At 42.4% G+C, this 16945-nt stretch overlaps 1 protein-coding gene across 1 annotated transcript in view; it reads right to left on the reverse strand.

Moving 5' to 3' along the window:
* The window catches only part of smg1 (SMG1 nonsense mediated mRNA decay associated PI3K related kinase), a 105114-nt gene that overhangs the window by 57938 nt on the left and 30231 nt on the right, over positions 1 to 16945 (reverse strand). The window contains 10 exon segments of the mRNA XM_053444066.1: positions 123 to 277; positions 506 to 667; positions 6280 to 6479; positions 7105 to 7331; positions 11863 to 12003; positions 12272 to 12373; positions 12622 to 12709; positions 12809 to 12927; positions 14696 to 14857; positions 15632 to 15762. Of these exon segments, the coding sequence (XP_053300041.1) occupies positions 123 to 277; positions 506 to 667; positions 6280 to 6479; positions 7105 to 7331; positions 11863 to 12003; positions 12272 to 12373; positions 12622 to 12709; positions 12809 to 12927; positions 14696 to 14857; positions 15632 to 15762 (1487 nt within the window).

Below are 16945 nucleotides of genomic sequence, written 5' to 3' on the forward strand. Positions count from 1 at the left end.
CACAAAGTTATTATTTAGCAGAGGACAACCACATAAATGAACAAATAACATGTGAATGGAAAGGATGTAGCATAGTATTCTGCTGAGCTACAACAATGTCTGGTAAAGATGGTGATGCTGACCGTCCCTCAGCCTGCAGAGCGACTGACGATAGCCAACTCAGACTCCTGCCATTGGTGAAGAGGCTCCAGGCTGCCAGGCCCTGGATGGCCTCAGGACATCGCAACTCACACAGAGCCTCCACCAGTAATGTCAGAGGAATCTCCACCTCTGGACCCTGGAAAGCACACAAAAACACCTTTAACATGGAATGAGATGATACTGTCAAATAATGCAGCATAACTGGGTGCCATTATATACACGTGAGAGGCACATAGAGGCAACAGAGGTTCCAGCCAGTGTCCATTGCCTGCTGCTTATCAAAATGTGTGCTTCACAGAAAATTTGAAAGTAGAGCATATGTGAATCACTTGAAAGCTTCATGTAGCAATGTATATTTACTGACCTGGGTGCTACTGTTTTTGATCTCTGTAAGCAGGTCAAAGCCATGACGAATGGTAACTGCCGGTTGACCAGACAGGAGACCAACCCTCATCAGTGCCAAGCGAATCCTTGTCAGCCAATCTTGGCAGGTCTGACGGTTGGTGTAGAAGAATGTCCTAATACCCTTAGACATAAACAAAAAAGATGGACTCATCATATTATGTAAATTATACAAGTAAGGGGGCGGTTAAACTAGTTAAGAGGGAAAGCTTGGTTTTAGAGTGACCTGTGGACTCTACTGAAGTAGGTGAGAGGAGGATGTTGGAAATTCATCATGGACAACAGCTCTCACCCCTTTCATGAAACTGTGGCAGGCCCAAGTAGCTCTTTCATCAGCAAACTGCAGCACCCACAGTGTAAAGGCCTCAGTATGCTTCTCCGAGTCCGTTTCGGAATGACGGACGGACGGATCGGACGGACCCTTTTTGATTTATAGTTCTACGAGCCTTTTTGTTGTGAAAACAATTCACTGCCAGAACAGTAGATGGCGAGACGGAAGTCGAGCTTAGATAAGCCTACCTCATGAGGTATATAGAAGAAGTCCACGCTGGTTTATTTACGTCCTCCCGGCTCCTCACACACAGTGAACGATGGCAACTAACAGAAAAAGGATGTTGATGACGCGACAGTTTTTGCTGAATAAAGTGACACCCAGCGGGTCAAAATGCTTTTGTTATCGTGTCTTAGCGCAGCGGTACCCCGGTCTTGTTTCCAAACTGCGTTGCTAATTCAACAGCTGCAACAGCTTGAAGCTACACGGAGGCAGCTAGCTCCCCCCAGCTTCCACACACAGTCAGCACGGACACCTGATACTAGCTACTACCAAGTGTTTGCTTCTAACCTGACGGTGTTTGAGAAACAGTGTCATGAGAGCCGTGGGATTAAAGTCAGCGGGTTTTTGCGCTGTTCCCACCGCAGTTAGCATGGTGGCTAGCCCGCTAGCCCCGTTATCAAAGTTCGTTATAACCGTATGTGACCGTACACACATGCTGTAAGTGCTCTAACCAGCCACCGTCAGCCGGAAAACGCCGCTGGCTTAACACACTTGTCACATTAATCATAGAGTCGTAGTTGTGATTTTGGTTTATTGTGATGTAGGGAATGGAACAGGAAGTTTCCATTCCGAAATGCTGGCGTTAGCGGACCAATCACAGCCAAGTGCTATCCGTGGGCTGTCCGTCATTTCGACGTGTAGTTAGAAAAATGAGAGCGGCACGAAAAGCTCTCCGAGGAGCCTCGGAGAGGCACGGAGAGGGCGTTCCACGTTGGAGAGGGCGGTCCTATCTGTCCGTGTCCTTCAAAACGCAGAAGCATACATTGGCCTTAAGAAGAAACACTTCCACACTGCTGTCAGACTGTCAGTGCATACTGTTGCAATAGCAGGGAGACTTGTGAGTTCTCATGAGCGATGCAGCAGTAACTAGGACGAGAATAACAACGGACATTAAGGCTCAAAACATGGTGTAAATGAAAAAGTTTCGAGTCTTTACAGACACTTGGATGACCACAGGAGCAGTATGGATCCATTTTGTGTTCTTTTCTGTGGACGCCTTTTACTTCAATTGTATTCGATTTGGCTGCAGTGCTGTTTGAGTCAAGAAAACACTCTTGGTGTTTCAGGGGCAAACACTTCAATCGTCCCTACATAGGCATAGTGCAGACTATATGCTAAGTGAATTTTCATTGTGGGTTAACCATCCATATAAAACGAATGGGAACTATATGTGAGTTTTCTGTAGCTGTTAACCTCTGGTTGCAGCAGTGCTGAGCTGTTACAGCCCAAGGACCATAGGTGTAATCATTGGCATCGCCTGGCTTGTAGCCCTGGACGTGTTTTCTTCAGCCCCATGTCATTTTCAGTCGCTACTTTCACCAGTATGTCACTTTCGCAATTGAATATCAACCAGCAGTGAATGCGCCTGGTCACACTGGCAGCATGATGCAGATCATTTTGGTTTTCATTTCAGTGCTCATGTAATAAGATTAGAGCATCCAAACTGACGGCGTGAGCAGCGCGGCTCAGTTGCTGCTTTGTTGTAGTCATTGTGAATGCGTCTGAGCAGAAAATCTCCTACTCACTCTTTTGCACTCTTTTGGTGGGGGGGGGGGGGGTTCAGACTACTAGACTGCTTGGATTTAGCCTGAGTACATTAAGCACAAACTGTAAGCTTTTCTGATAGAAAACTACTGTATCTGCTGTCCTAGGTTAACTAGCTTGGGCTGTTTTTTCTTACCTTGAATTGTATGAGCTAGGATACAAGCACTCAAGCGTGCTATTTCTAATCAACTGTCCAATCTTCACCAGAACAACCTTCTTGATCCTCACCAGACTGGTTTCAAAGTAGGCCAGTCACCTTCGACTGCCCTCCTTGCTGTCTCTGAGCGCACTGTCAACAGTCCGCGCTGGCGGCGTGAGTGGCCCAGACCACTTTTTTTCTGTATGTGGCCCTCGGATAAAAAGTTTGGGTTACAACCCTGCTCTAGACCTTTCTGCTGCATTTGACATGGTGATCACCAGACATTAATTTACTCCATTCAGGATCTGGGCATCTCAGGCTCTGCACTCTTCCTGCTCTCAAACTACCTCAAAGACGCACTTAACAGGTTACTTGGAGAGGATCTGTGTCCGAGCCTTGCCCTCTCACTCCTGTGGTCCCTCAAGGTTCCGTCCTTGGTCCTTTCCTCTTCACTCTGTACACCAACTCTCTCAGCTTTGTCATTCACTCACATGGCTTTTCCTACCTCAGCTACGCAGATGACACCCAACAAATTATTTTTACCCAAGCTGAAATACAGGTAGCAGCACAAATATCTGCCTGTCTGACATCTTTCAGTGGTAGTCTGCAAACCAACTGAAAATCAACCTTAACAAGACTGAATGCCAACATCACTGCAACAACCCGCCAGTGAAAATACATGCTGTAAAACATCAGTAGATTACGTCCCCTTCTCACTCAGAAGGCGGCGCAGGTTCTAGTCCAGGCTCTGGTCATATCAAGCCTAGACTATTGCAACTCCCTCCTGGCTGGTCTGCCTGCTAGTGCCATTCGACCTTTGTAGCTCATCCAGAATGCAGCATCTCGACTGGTCTTCAACCTACCTAGGTTCACTCACACTACTCCTCCACTCCCTACACTGGTTAATGGTGGCTGCTCAAATTCGTTTCAACACACTAGTACTTGCGTACCTTGCTGTGAACAGATCGAGCCCAGTCTACATCCAGGACATTGTCAAACCTTGCATCCCAGCCTTCCCACTCCGCTCTGCAGTTTGCCAATCCCTCACTGCGAGGGAAAACTAGCAACTTAAGGCCGGCGTCTGGTTCTGAAACTGCAGCTGCAGCTCTTTACGCAGTTGTGTCGATGGACTCGTTTTAATTTATGGTTCTTCAAGGGTTGCTCATGTTGCAAAGCAATTCACCGCCCGAACACTAGGTGGAATAACGTTTTTTTGTCAAACGACCTTAGAGGCGCCTTCTTTGTGTGTTGCAGTCATCGTCGACGGTTTATTTACATCGCCACTGCTGCTTCTCATAGTCTTTTTCTGGCGGACAAGTTTGTCGCTGATCTTCCTTCACAGGTTCGTACACTCGTCGAACTGCAAACCGACGTTAGCCAAGATCTCCTTCCAGGAATTGCAGGCCATCTGCGCGTCCTTGTATTCCGTCAATGACGGGTTATACAAGTGGTCATACTTTCAGATCTCTTCTGCCAAACGCTGTTCTATTTGGTCCATATTCGTTCTACTAAATCTTCCTTGGTGTCTGCCGGTATTATGGGGCATGAAACCGGAAATGTGACTCCGGAAAGGATGCAGTTAGCAGTAGTGTTGTCACGATACCAAAATTATGACTTCGATACTATATCTGCCAAAATGTCACGATACCCGATACGATACCACAAATACGATACTATACCACAAATACGATACTGGTTTATCTGATAGTAATAAATAAAACATCTGTAAGGTTCCCTTTTTTACCAGCTTGTTCATGCCCAGCTTTTTGGACACTTACCAAATGGCATTCATATTAGTATTAGCCTACAGGCCCACATAAGTGAAATTATAGGTTATTTTGCATGTATAGCGTTTTCTTAATTTTTTTCTTAATTCTTAATTGAGTTTAATTTTTACAATGAACTGAGCTACGTTCTTGCAGCCAAATTGAAAGCTAGATCAATGTCTTAAACGAGAATACATGCAATAGGGCAAGAACACATTCAAGTGACTGGGGTGTAACTTTTCTAAGTGCGCAAAAACACACACGTGAACGTTAATTTGTCAAATCAGCATCGTATCAGGCCAGCATGATAAAACCAGGAGCCGTGACAAATTAACGTGACGTTCCCTCACGTTACCGTTCAACATATGAACACTGTACAGGGAGCCACTGCAGAGGGGCTGAAGAGTGATTGCGGCCCCTGGCTCCGGAGAAAGAATGACTTTTTTACTGCTCCGCCATTAAAGAGATGCGGACGTCAAAGCATTAGTTGCGCCACACATTCACCCTCCCGTTCGCGCGCCCCACTTGTTATGTCTCCGCCCGGTCGCGCTAGATAATTTCCAGATTTCACTCCGCGCATCTTTCTTTTCAATAAGCCGAGGACGATCGGCAAGATCCATGTCTCCCCTGAGATCACTTGCTGTGAGTGAGGGCCGCCTGCATGTGTGAGAGCTGGCAGCCCCGCCCCTCGCAGTCTGCATGCAGAGTGACAGGGAGCGGAACAGCGAGTGCGCTCTGATTGCTGCTATTTCAATGAAGTACCGGTACTAAAAATATGCAAAACCGTATCGTTTTTAACGTAACGGTACCGCGGTACCTTTCTAGTACCGGTACACCGTGCAACACTAGTTAGCAGACATATCACAGCCTTGCGAGCTGCGTTAGAGCTTGCGTAGCTTCATCGTATGGTTAAAAAAATTGGGCGACGCACGCACGCACGCAAGTGGGGGTACGGAAGCATACAAGAGGCGTGTCTCTGAGAACGCAGAATCATGAGCCGGCCTTTTACCTTAGAGTCCGTCATCGCGATTACAATGTATGGCGAGAATACGAGGCACTTGCAGCCAGCGCTAGTGAGGAAACAAAGGGTCAAAGAGAGTGTCAGTGCAGCAGAGCCGTGAGGGGAAGCTTAATCAGAGCCATGCTCGCCGGCGGCTTCAGCTCGGTGTTAGGCAGGAGCAGGCCCCGACTGGGCCAGTGGATGCATCATTAGAGCCATCTTTTGCTCCGCATGCCTCTGAAGAGCCTCAGTCTGCTTTCCGCACTTCTTGAAATTATTGTTTGAAGCATGTCGGTTATCATATCGGCCCGGAAAAATCTATATCGTGCATCCCTAAATATAATGTGCATTGTAAAATGTCCAGCCTGATACAGTAATCATGTATCTTATGTAGTAGGGCTGCACGATATATCGCCATATATCTTGCAAAAGATGGCAAAAACTGCAATAAATACCTTGTAGAAGTCAAAACATGGATGAAAAAACTCCAAATTAACGCCAAGTGTGCTCAGTGGAGCTTTGCATGTCTCCCTGGTGTCTGCACCCTACTTTGTGGATGCAAAACTAGATGAGGGTGTCTACCTCGTTTCTTCGATCTGCTGCCGTAACAAGTGAATTTCCCCGGTTAGGGATCATTCTTACCCCATCTTATTTCCCCTGGTCTTAGCACTCCTTCTTCATTGTCATAATGTTAGATGCTCAAATTATCAACTAGTTGTGGGAACTTGCATACCTTTGGTGGGGCCGTGAGAGCATTGGCACAGCCCTCATAAGCATTGTACATGAGCTTCTCCAGGTTCTCCAGGTACTGAAGCAGCAAAGCGAGGCGTAACTGATTGGAGTGGTGTCCATCGACATCGCTTCCGGCAGCAGCCCATGCTCCAATGTCCTGCTCGGGGTTCAGACTGTGGGCAGCCAGGCTACGGATCATACCTGAAACCCACAGATGCAGAAGAAAAAGAAGGTAATGAAAGTCAGCAATGTTGGCTTATGTTTTACTTATGTTTGTTTTGGTGTGTTACACATGCAATCAATGCTAATGCACACAACTTCAACATTTCAGGAATGGGTCTGTGACAGCTAAATGTGGTCTATATGCAACCATTACTGGTTATCAAAGTGCACAGTATATCATGAAGAACAAAAATTCAGAATTGAATTATGTCTGTTACTTTGGCTGTATAGTTTGCCTTGAGTGCCAAGAGGCTCCAAATGTTTTCTTTACAGATTTACTTAAATCTGTAAAGAAAACCTCATATAATGGTGCAACAGAATGTAGCACAAAAGCAGATAAATTGAGGATAAAACAATGTACAAAATCTAGTGGACTTTTGTCTCAGGACAAAGACATCAACAAAATCAAAAAATAGCTAACAAAATTAAAACTAGACCACAGCAACTGCGTTCTGAAGGGTCCCCATATTGAAAACAATGGATAACGTAAAAGGAATACTATGATGTCCACTATTTAAACTTACAAAAAAATGGCAGAAGAGGTTTAAAACCCAGGTGAAATTTTCCATTCATTGACAACACAAATTGGATCTTGTCCCTGTACCTTCAATGGTCTGAAAAGTGTCCTGAGCTCGGCCCAGCGGCGTTCGAAGTTTAGAAAGTACAGTGAACTGCGCAGCCTCCCACACTGCCCATTGCCACAGCACCACCTCAGATTTCAGCAGTGCCCGTGGCACTACATCTGGCCTACTTCCATTCACACCTCCCCGGGCATCCCGTTTCTCAAGCCGTTGACAGCTGTAGTATAGACGTTCCATCCAGGGATCTTTCCTGGGAGGAAGAAATGTGAAGCTTAGAGTCGTATTACAGTGATGCCTGATAGTCATTATTAGGTAGGCAGAGAGGGGTACAGACTGACGGGATAATAAATTCTGTAATAGTACACAGAGATGTACAAACACACACCCAAGGTCATATTCACTGTAGGTTTATCTACAGTTGCAATCAGGAATATTCAACCCCTCAAAGATTTAAAGGATTTATCGATGAAAGTTTTTTTTCAATGAGCAAAATTCAGCTTCGGATGACTTCTTTATGAGTTGATACATAAAATCAAAACAGAAAATGTAGTATTTTTGTGAAACAGTTTATTGTTTTAAGATAGCCATGTCACAATCATTCAACCCCTATATAATATTGTTGTTTTTAAAGCCGTATGACAGTTTTTGTGGCCTTAAGTGGGGTTGAAACATAATTAAGCCTTTGGGAACTCTATAATGATCCTTCTTTTGCTTAAGCTGTGATGCATACAGTGCTCTGAAAAAGTATATGCCCCCTTCCTGATTTTTAATTTTCAAAGTCAAACCTCAATGATTCAGATCATCAAACAAATTGTAATATTAGACAGAGTGAACCCGAGTAAATACAAAATGCAGTTTCTAAATGATTTCATTTATTAAGGGAAAAAAGCTATCCAAACCCACCTGTCCCGATGTGAAAAAGTAATTGCCCCCTAAACCTAATAACTGGTTGGGCCACCCTTGGCGGCAACAACTGCAATCAACCATTTGCGATAACTGGCAATGAGTCTTTCACATCGCTGTGGAGGAATTTTGGCCCTCTTCTTTGCTGAATTGTTTGAATTCAGCCACATTGGATGGTTTTCGAGCATGAACGGCTTGTTTGAGGTCATGCCACAGCATCTAAATTGGATTTAAGTCCTGACTTTGACTAGGACACTCCAAAACCTTCATTTTGGTTTTTTTGAGCCATTCAGAGGTGGACTTGCTGGTGTGTTTCGGATCATTGTCCTGCTGCATAACCAAAGTGCGCTTGAGCTCACAAACTGATGGCCGTACATTCTCCTTCAGGATTTTCTGGTAGAGAGCAGAATTCATGGTTCCATCAATTATGGTAAGTCATCCAGGTCCTGAAGCTGCAAAGCTGCTCTAGTCCATCACACTACCACCACCATGTTTGACTGTTTGTATGATTTTATGAAATGCGGTGTTAGTTTTACGCCAGATGTAACGGGATGAGCCTGTGTGTTATTTTTGGTCAGCAGTTAGTTTTGCCTTGGAACTCTCCCATGGATGCCATTTTTGCCCAGTGTCTTTCTTATGTTGAATCATGAACACTGACCTTAACTGAGGCAAGTGAGGCTTGCAGTTCCTTAGATGTTGTTCTGTTTTTTTTTATGACATCCTGGATGAGTGGTCGATGCGCTCTTTAAGTAATTTTGGTAGGCTGGCCAGTCCTGGGAAGGTTCACCACTGTTCCAAGCCTTCTCTATTTGTGGATAATGGCTCTCACTGTGGTTCACTGAAATCCCAAAGCCTTAGAAATGGCTATGTAAACCTTTCCAGACATAACTTGGTTTCTCATTTGTTTTAGATTTTCTTTAGATGTGTTGCTTTTTGAGATATCTTAGCCTACTTCACTTTGTCAGACAGGTTCTATTAAAGTAATTTCTTGATTCAACAGGTCTGGCAGTAATCAGGCCTGGCTGTGGCTAGTGAAATTGAACTCAGCTTTCCAAAAATTGTGATTAATCACAGTTCATTCATGATTTATGAAGAGGGAGCAATTACTTTTTCACATAGGTCCAAGTAGGTTTGGATAGCTTTTTTCCCTTAATAAATGAAAACGTCATTTGAAACCTGCATTTTGTATTTACTGTAGTTATCTTTGTCTAATATTAAAATTTGCAAAAAAAATTGAAACCCGGAAGGGGGCAAATACTTTTTCACAGCACTGTATATAAACCCAACCCATGAAGGTATTCAAGGTGAGTTGCATCATGGGAAAGGCAAAGGAGCTTCCACAAAACCACATCACACATTCACACCTGAAGGGCCTTGGGTATAAGAAGATTTAAAAAAAAAAAAAATAATATTCCAAGAGACACCATTGGGAGCATTATAAGTTTAAAACTGATGGAGCAGCTTCAAACCTGCCTGGCCGTGGAAGAAGGCCCAACATTTCATCAAGGGCCCTAAGCAACTTAATCAGAACAACTCAGAGAAACCCGTGTGTGACTGCAAGACACCTACAGGATGACCTGATGAAGGCTGGTACAAGTGCTTCAGTGGCAACTATAAGATGTGCACTGAATAAACAAGGACTTCATGGCTGGACTCTAAGACGCACTCCACTCTTGACCACAAGGAACAGCAGAAGTCGACTAGAATATGCCAGGAGGAATTTGGATAAGACCACAGAGTTTTGAGTGACCGTTCTATGGACAGATGAAACCAAACTGGAACTGTTTGGACATATGGACCAGCGGTATGTCTGGCGTGCGAAAGGCCAGGCTTATGACCATAAGAATACCATCCCCACGGTCAAGCCTGATGGTGGGTCATTGATGATGTTGGGCTGTTTTTCTGCAGCAGGAACTGACAATCTTGATCGTGTACCTGTCATCATGGATTCCCAGAAATACAAGGCCATTTTAAAGAGGAATGTGATTCCATTCATTTGTTGACAAATTAAACCTCGGTTATCATTGGACTTTCCAGCAAGAAATTATCCCAAGGTTAAGAAAAAGATCTCGGAACATGCTGGAGTGGCCTTCTCAGTCACCAGATTTAAATCAGATTGAAAATCTTTGGTGGGATTTAAAGAAGGCAGTTGCAGCACGGAAGCCATCAAACATCACTGAGCTAGAGGCTTTTGCACGTGAAAAATGGGCAAAAAATTCCAATCAAGAGGTGAAAGAAGCTTGTCAGCACTTACCTGAAACGTTTGTAAGAAGTTATAAAAGCTAGAGGATGCACCACAAACTACTGAAGCTGGGGTTTGAATCATACTGCACATGAAAACTGTGTTAAGAGATACATTTATCATTTGAACATCAAAATTAAGTCAACTTCTGTTGTCAAAATAACTCATTATCTTTCATCCACATCACTATTATGTCTTTTGAGGTGAGGGGGTTGAATATTTCTGATTGCAACTGTAGCTAGAATATATTACACATGAGCCATTTTCCTTTCACTCAAAACTTGTTCACATCAACACAAATCAGCCGCAGGTTTCAGGCAAGGGGTGGTACAGCAGACAGAGAAATTAGGTAATGTATCAACTCCGCGGCAGAGCGTTGACCCTTATCACCAAAAACTCTCCCTCTTGATGTCTTTGTCAGTATCTTTACAAAGGGGCCAGGCAGAGAAAGTCTGCAGTAAGTCCAGGTGCTCTTACTTGAACATTTCACATATATACCTCCTTAGGAGAAACTACAAAGCATCTCCTGAGCTCAGTGCATGTCTGAAAGCAGCTTTATTCAGAACTAGCTATTGAACCCTACTAGGGATGTTGGGAACAACTGATTTAGCCATAACCGCAGTTTCATAACAGTCTGGTGTCCTACCTCTCGCAAGTCAGGTAATTTGTATGTGCGCTGCAGGGTGAAATCACTTGTGAGTAACGTCGTTTGTGTGTGCACTGTGCTGTTTGATCTCCTCTCGTGATTTAACTGTGTGTGGCCGAGCCACTTAACCGAGACATTAGAAAAAACTCCATCAGCGGAGTTCACAGCGAGAAGATAAATCCTTTTTTACTTTCAGTTTCTGACCAGCAGCTGACATGCTCACGCACGCGCACACGCACGCGCACACACCTTACTCTATAGTATTGATAATCTTGAAACCTTGAAACTGGGATATTTCCTCTGACAATAATCGTGGCACCAATATTTCATATCGTGAAGTCCCTATACCCTAAATATCACATCTATCTTTTCCGTCTACTGTGAAACCTTCTGTGTAATACTCTAAGTTCACTCACAAATTTGACCAGAATTACCACCCTGTGATTGTATGTCCCCACCAACCAGTTTCAGTCTGCATACTTTCTTCATTTAAGGAAAAGAACATTTACATTTGACCACTGAAATCGATCTAATCCAAATTTGAAAGGATTCCCCCAAGATTTTGTTTAGATAGCATGGCAAAACTGAGTTTTCTGAGGTCTTGGTAACCTATGATCACCAAATACTAATCAGTTCATTCTTGAGTCAAACTTAACATATTTATCAATTTTGAAGAACATCTCAAGGTCATGAGACATGTTCACAAGAATGGGAGGGACGGAAAACCTGAAAACAATGGCCACTGGCTTTCTAACAATGTTTCAGATTTAGAGAAGTACTTGTCAATTGAAGATATAAGTATTATTACTAATTCACTGTTAATTTCAGCAATACATAATACAGCCAGAGAATTTGGGAAACATAAGCTGCTACACAAAGTCTGGCCCCTGCTGCATCAGTCTCTGACTTAAACAACCGTAAAAGAAAAAACTATCTACAGAGATTGTGTAAAATCTTTGCAATTGATTTCCGTGTCACTGTGACATGTACCCTCCACGGTGCAGAACTCCATATAAGATGAAGCTGATGAGGTCGCTGAAGTCCTGGGGATGGAAGGTGCTGCTTGGGGCTTGGCTCATGTGCTGGCGAATTGCCAGCGAAATTTCCCTCATCTCAGATTGGCTGTGGTTACTGTGAAATAATAAAACAATATACATTTCAATAATAAGGAATTAATGTACTGACGTCGACAGTGTTAAATCAGTATTAACAGATACAAAATAGGAAATATGTACGATGACTGACTTCTTTCAATGTCTGTCTTCTTTCAGTTTGACATTTCTATTCAATAGACCCGATTAGTATGCCCAAATGGGAATACCATGTACTGTGTCAAGATAGTATGTACAGTCAGATTTGTTCTAAGAGCAACAGATCGTTTTTACAGTAGAGGTCTTACCTAAGAGCTACATCAAGGGGGATTGTCCTGAGCAGCTTTCCATAGGCCTGCCTCACCCTAACAGCTGAGTGGACCAACTGCACTCTGCACACATCCACACACCTAATGGATGAGGAGAGAGAGAACACACACACACACACACACACACACACACACACACACACACACACACACACACACACACACACACACACACACACACACACACACACACACACACACACACACACACACACACACACACACACACACACACACACACACACACACACACGCGTACGTTTAAAAACAGCCATTATGTTTTATCCCACGTCCAAAAGGCTGTTGAAACGTGTGTGTGAGATGTTCACCTCTGCAGCATCTCAGTGGACAGAGACGAAGAAAGGACTTGTAAACTGTGGCAGGTCTGAAGGCAAATACTTTGGTCTTCATTAAGAGCTATCGAGGAGAAAAAAGGAGTGAAACTGATGAATAAAAGATACATTTGAAGTTGACTTGAAAATTCGATGTTGGATATCGCTGACATATTGTGCTCACCGTTAGCCAGTAGGCCCCTGCAGAACTTGTTGAAGGAGGGCAGGGAGAAAAGGGGGCTGTTGGTGTCTGACTTCTTCATCAGCACAGAGATTTCCTGAGCCCAGGTCAGCAGTAGCCTCCTAACACACAAACACAAAAGTGTCACAGCAACTGTATCCTGCCACCTTTGGGTATTGCTCAAATCTAGTATTGCTGAAAAATGTTGTCACACATAGGGTTGCAAAATTCAGGGAATAATCAAAATTGGAAACTTTCCATGGGAATTAACGGGAATATACGGGAATTAACGGGAATAAACTGGAAATGTTGTAGGTAATTTATACAAACTCTATTTACCTTGTCATATACAGACATAAATATAAACATTTAGTTTAGTAATAGGCTGATTTGAGCCCTGAGGAAACTTCGGGCACTTGACTATATGCTTTCTCATCTTAGTGTCTTAGTTCTTAACATAGGTCTTTGCACAGTATTTGCAAATGTACACAGCCTTTCCTTCTACATTGGCTGGGTTGAAATGTCTCCACACAAGACAGTGCACATGGCATTGTTCTGTCAAATAAGATGAGAAAAAAGCTTATGAAAAATCACTAATGCAATGCCAGAGATATAAATAGCTAGCCAAACAATTGGAATTGTCTGTAAAAATATTTTACAACTAATGGATAAATGAATAGAAATAGCCTAGATGAACAGATGAACAATCCCCATCAGCATGCTAATATATTAGCATGTGATGGAGGGTTGAAAATTCAACGTGCAGCGTGTGCTGCATTCCATACATCTTTAAAATAGAGTTTTGAATGATGTTTTAATTGCTCAGCGTTTAATTTGTGTATTTTTTTTTTTTTTTTCAAAATTCCCGAGCTTAACGTCCCATGGAAAGTGTCCGGAAATTTACACAGTCATAGGACGTGTCCCTTTTATGCACATTTTACAATTCTCAATGTTACCAATATGTTTGAATAGCACTTTTTCGTGAGCAATTATAAATGTTTCCTCCGAAAAATTACTTTTCATACTCCTGTGAATTGAAACTGAGCAAATCCGTCCTGAAAGATCCAATCACAAGCTTTATGTTTATCTTTTCAAAATTGGCATTTAAATGCGTCTGAATGCATCTCCTCGGATGACTCCGCTCTTATAGCAAGTACACACTTTGATCATTTGTTTGCAATGTCATAATTATGATTTTTGACCCAGTCTGAGTACACAGATGTGTTTGACGTCACTTTATTTATCTCTGTGCTGTCACAAGCAAGCAAGAGAGCGGTATAGAGGGAGAAATCAGGGGGAGCTAAAAATTCTTCAGAATTTGTGCTATGAAGAAAGATTTGACCATTTAGGAAAAGTATCAATCATTACGTGGTCTGTGTTGATATTTTGGCCACTAACAAATCAACGTATGGTCACTGTCAAGCGATTAAAAACGTCGGATTTGCGTTCACACAATGAAAAGCATGTGGCCACATGCCTTTCAGACCACCTCAAAATGAGATTTCAGCTGTGCCTTTATCCACATACAGATGGCGACCATGTCTCATTAAAGACTTTTCACCTTAATGTCCTTCTCACACAGGTTTGAATAATGAGCAACTTTTTGGCTGCTCAAAGTTTCTAAAAGATATTTTTTCTAAACTCCAACCAAAATGCTTTTTGAAAATTGTGTTTAGTTACCATGTTATAGTACCTTTTGTTAATATGACTATTAACCGAATATTTCAATTATTGTGAAGGCTAATGTACAGGAGAATAAAAAGGTGAGTAAGAATTACAAAAGGAATGTTTGTGTGGCCATGTGTGCTCATATAAATTCAACACAACTGGAGATCAGTAAAACACCTTTTCACGATTGAACTATTTTGGACATCATAAAATAACACGAACCTGGCCTCGTGGTAGAGGTGCTCCTTTGAAAGTAGACCTCCCAGAAGGGTTAGCACTGTGCTGAAATGTTTCTTAGTTGCTGTTGTCACGGTACTGATGACGGCGCCATCGAACAGGGAGGGAGAAGATGATGACAGGCTGGATGAGATGAAATGGTCATGCCTGTATAAAAACAAAACACACAACATGGGTTAGGAGCAAGCACAGAGCAGAAAAACAACATCAACATATAACTGTTCCTTAGAGCATTTATTGTGCTTAAATTTGAGCTAGACTGTGACCCGTTAAAACTTTAAATTCTTACATGTAATATAGTATACAAGATACATTTGTAGATATTACTAAAGAGCACTATAGGGGACAAGTAGTAACAAAATACTTTGTTTGAACTAACATAAGGGTTAATAAAGTACCAATCCACTAATATTACACATAAATCTAATTTACATATATTCGCACAAGCGCACCTGGGACTAAACAAAAAAAATAAAAGATTTAGTCTAAAGAAGAAGGTTGAAGAATTCAACAGATTACACATCTCACTTTTATTCAATTTCTATAGTAAAATGATATCAGTATATTATCTTCAACTTAACCTACTCTGGAGCAGGTTAGATGCTCAGCATAAGTTTCCATGGTGATTTACCCAGATAAGAAATTAAAGAGATTCATAGTACAGAGCTTCACAAACACAACAATCAACATCAATAAACTGGCAATTCCTCATTTGCAAATAGAAGCATACACAACAACTCACAAAACTAAGATTCAATAGTTACAGTTTGATCTGTGCTAGCATGTGTATCAATAATATTTTGACAAAATAAAAAGTAATAATACATTTGGTCACCCAGTACATGTTAATATTATCAAAGGACAGTTAGTACATACATTACTTGTTATATTTACAATACACAACACAGGTGTGTGTATTACCTGGTGCAGTGGGAGAAGAGGGTGTAGAGTACAGCATACTGGATTGCAGGGTAGTAGACGGCTAACTCAGAGTGAACCAGCATCAGATTGTGACTGAGAAGAGCGAAGACAGTAGGGGACAAAGCCCACATCTATCGAGATAAAACAAATTACAACATGAACACACATGGCCACATACAACAGCTGTTCATCTTCAGTCAATGCCAACATCCAAAAGATCCTGATACACATTAAAAGCTTTTCAACAGCAAACTGATGTGAGCCAGCTTTACTTTCCTGTGAACTTAGTGACAGATACACAGCTTACTAAACAGCTACCTCCTTGGACCCCTATATTTGGTGTCAGAAATGTATTGATTCATCGTCATGCGGATGACTTTATATAAATGCAGAAACATAACAAACAATTAAAGTTTTCCGCTATGGACATTTTTTGTTTTCCTGTATCGTTCCTTAGAGCAGCGTGGTTGAATGAGTCTGTGGCTGAAGCTGCTCCTTAGCTTGTCCAGTGTTTTGTGGAGGGGGTGAGAGGGATTGTCCATGATTGCCAGTAATTTTGCCAGCATCCTGTCCTCCACCACCTCCTCCAGGGTGACAAGCTTAGAGCCAACCACAGACTCAGACGCAGACGTGCGCACAAAAGCCAAAATGGCGTATTCTGATAAATATACACCTGAATGCAATTTTCGCTTTATAAATCTGCCTCATACTCCGCCCTCTACACGCCCCATTTCAACCATAAATGGTCAATGCAAAGCACCTCATTAATATTACATTTTGCCCATGGGTTTCCACGGTGAGACTTGACAGAGTCACGGCATCAAGCGATGAGAACAGATTAATAGAATCTATATTAGCTGATCAGACTTTGATGAACCCTCGCTTCGTCCTCATCCTCCCATCGTGTGCATCCATCACGCAGAATCACGGACAAGTGTCACGGCAGTATTTATTTATTATTTATTTAGAGCAACCGGAACTCCGCTCTGGGATATTATTTGGAAAGTGAATCATTTTTCTTAATGTCTTGTAAGTGCGCCCTGTGTACCTGATGGCACAGTCATGTTCACTGAAGTGATTTGATGATACACGCAAAGTTAGAAGATAGTTAAAAACTGTTAATGACTCGGCTCTGTAACTCTGCTGTTCAATAGAATCTGAACGTAATTTGCTGCAAGTTGTTTAATATATTTTTCAATTAAAAGGATCGTGTGGAACAGATATGTTGAGTGAGCACAACTAAAGCTGTTGGTTTAATGTAAATGATAAAGTGGATCATTAATCTGGCTTTAGTTCACCACCTCACGCCTGCAT

This window comes from Pleuronectes platessa, chromosome 16 (assembly GCF_947347685.1).
Source record: "Pleuronectes platessa chromosome 16, fPlePla1.1, whole genome shotgun sequence".
NCBI classification, from domain to species: Eukaryota; Metazoa; Chordata; class Actinopteri; order Pleuronectiformes; family Pleuronectidae; genus Pleuronectes; species Pleuronectes platessa.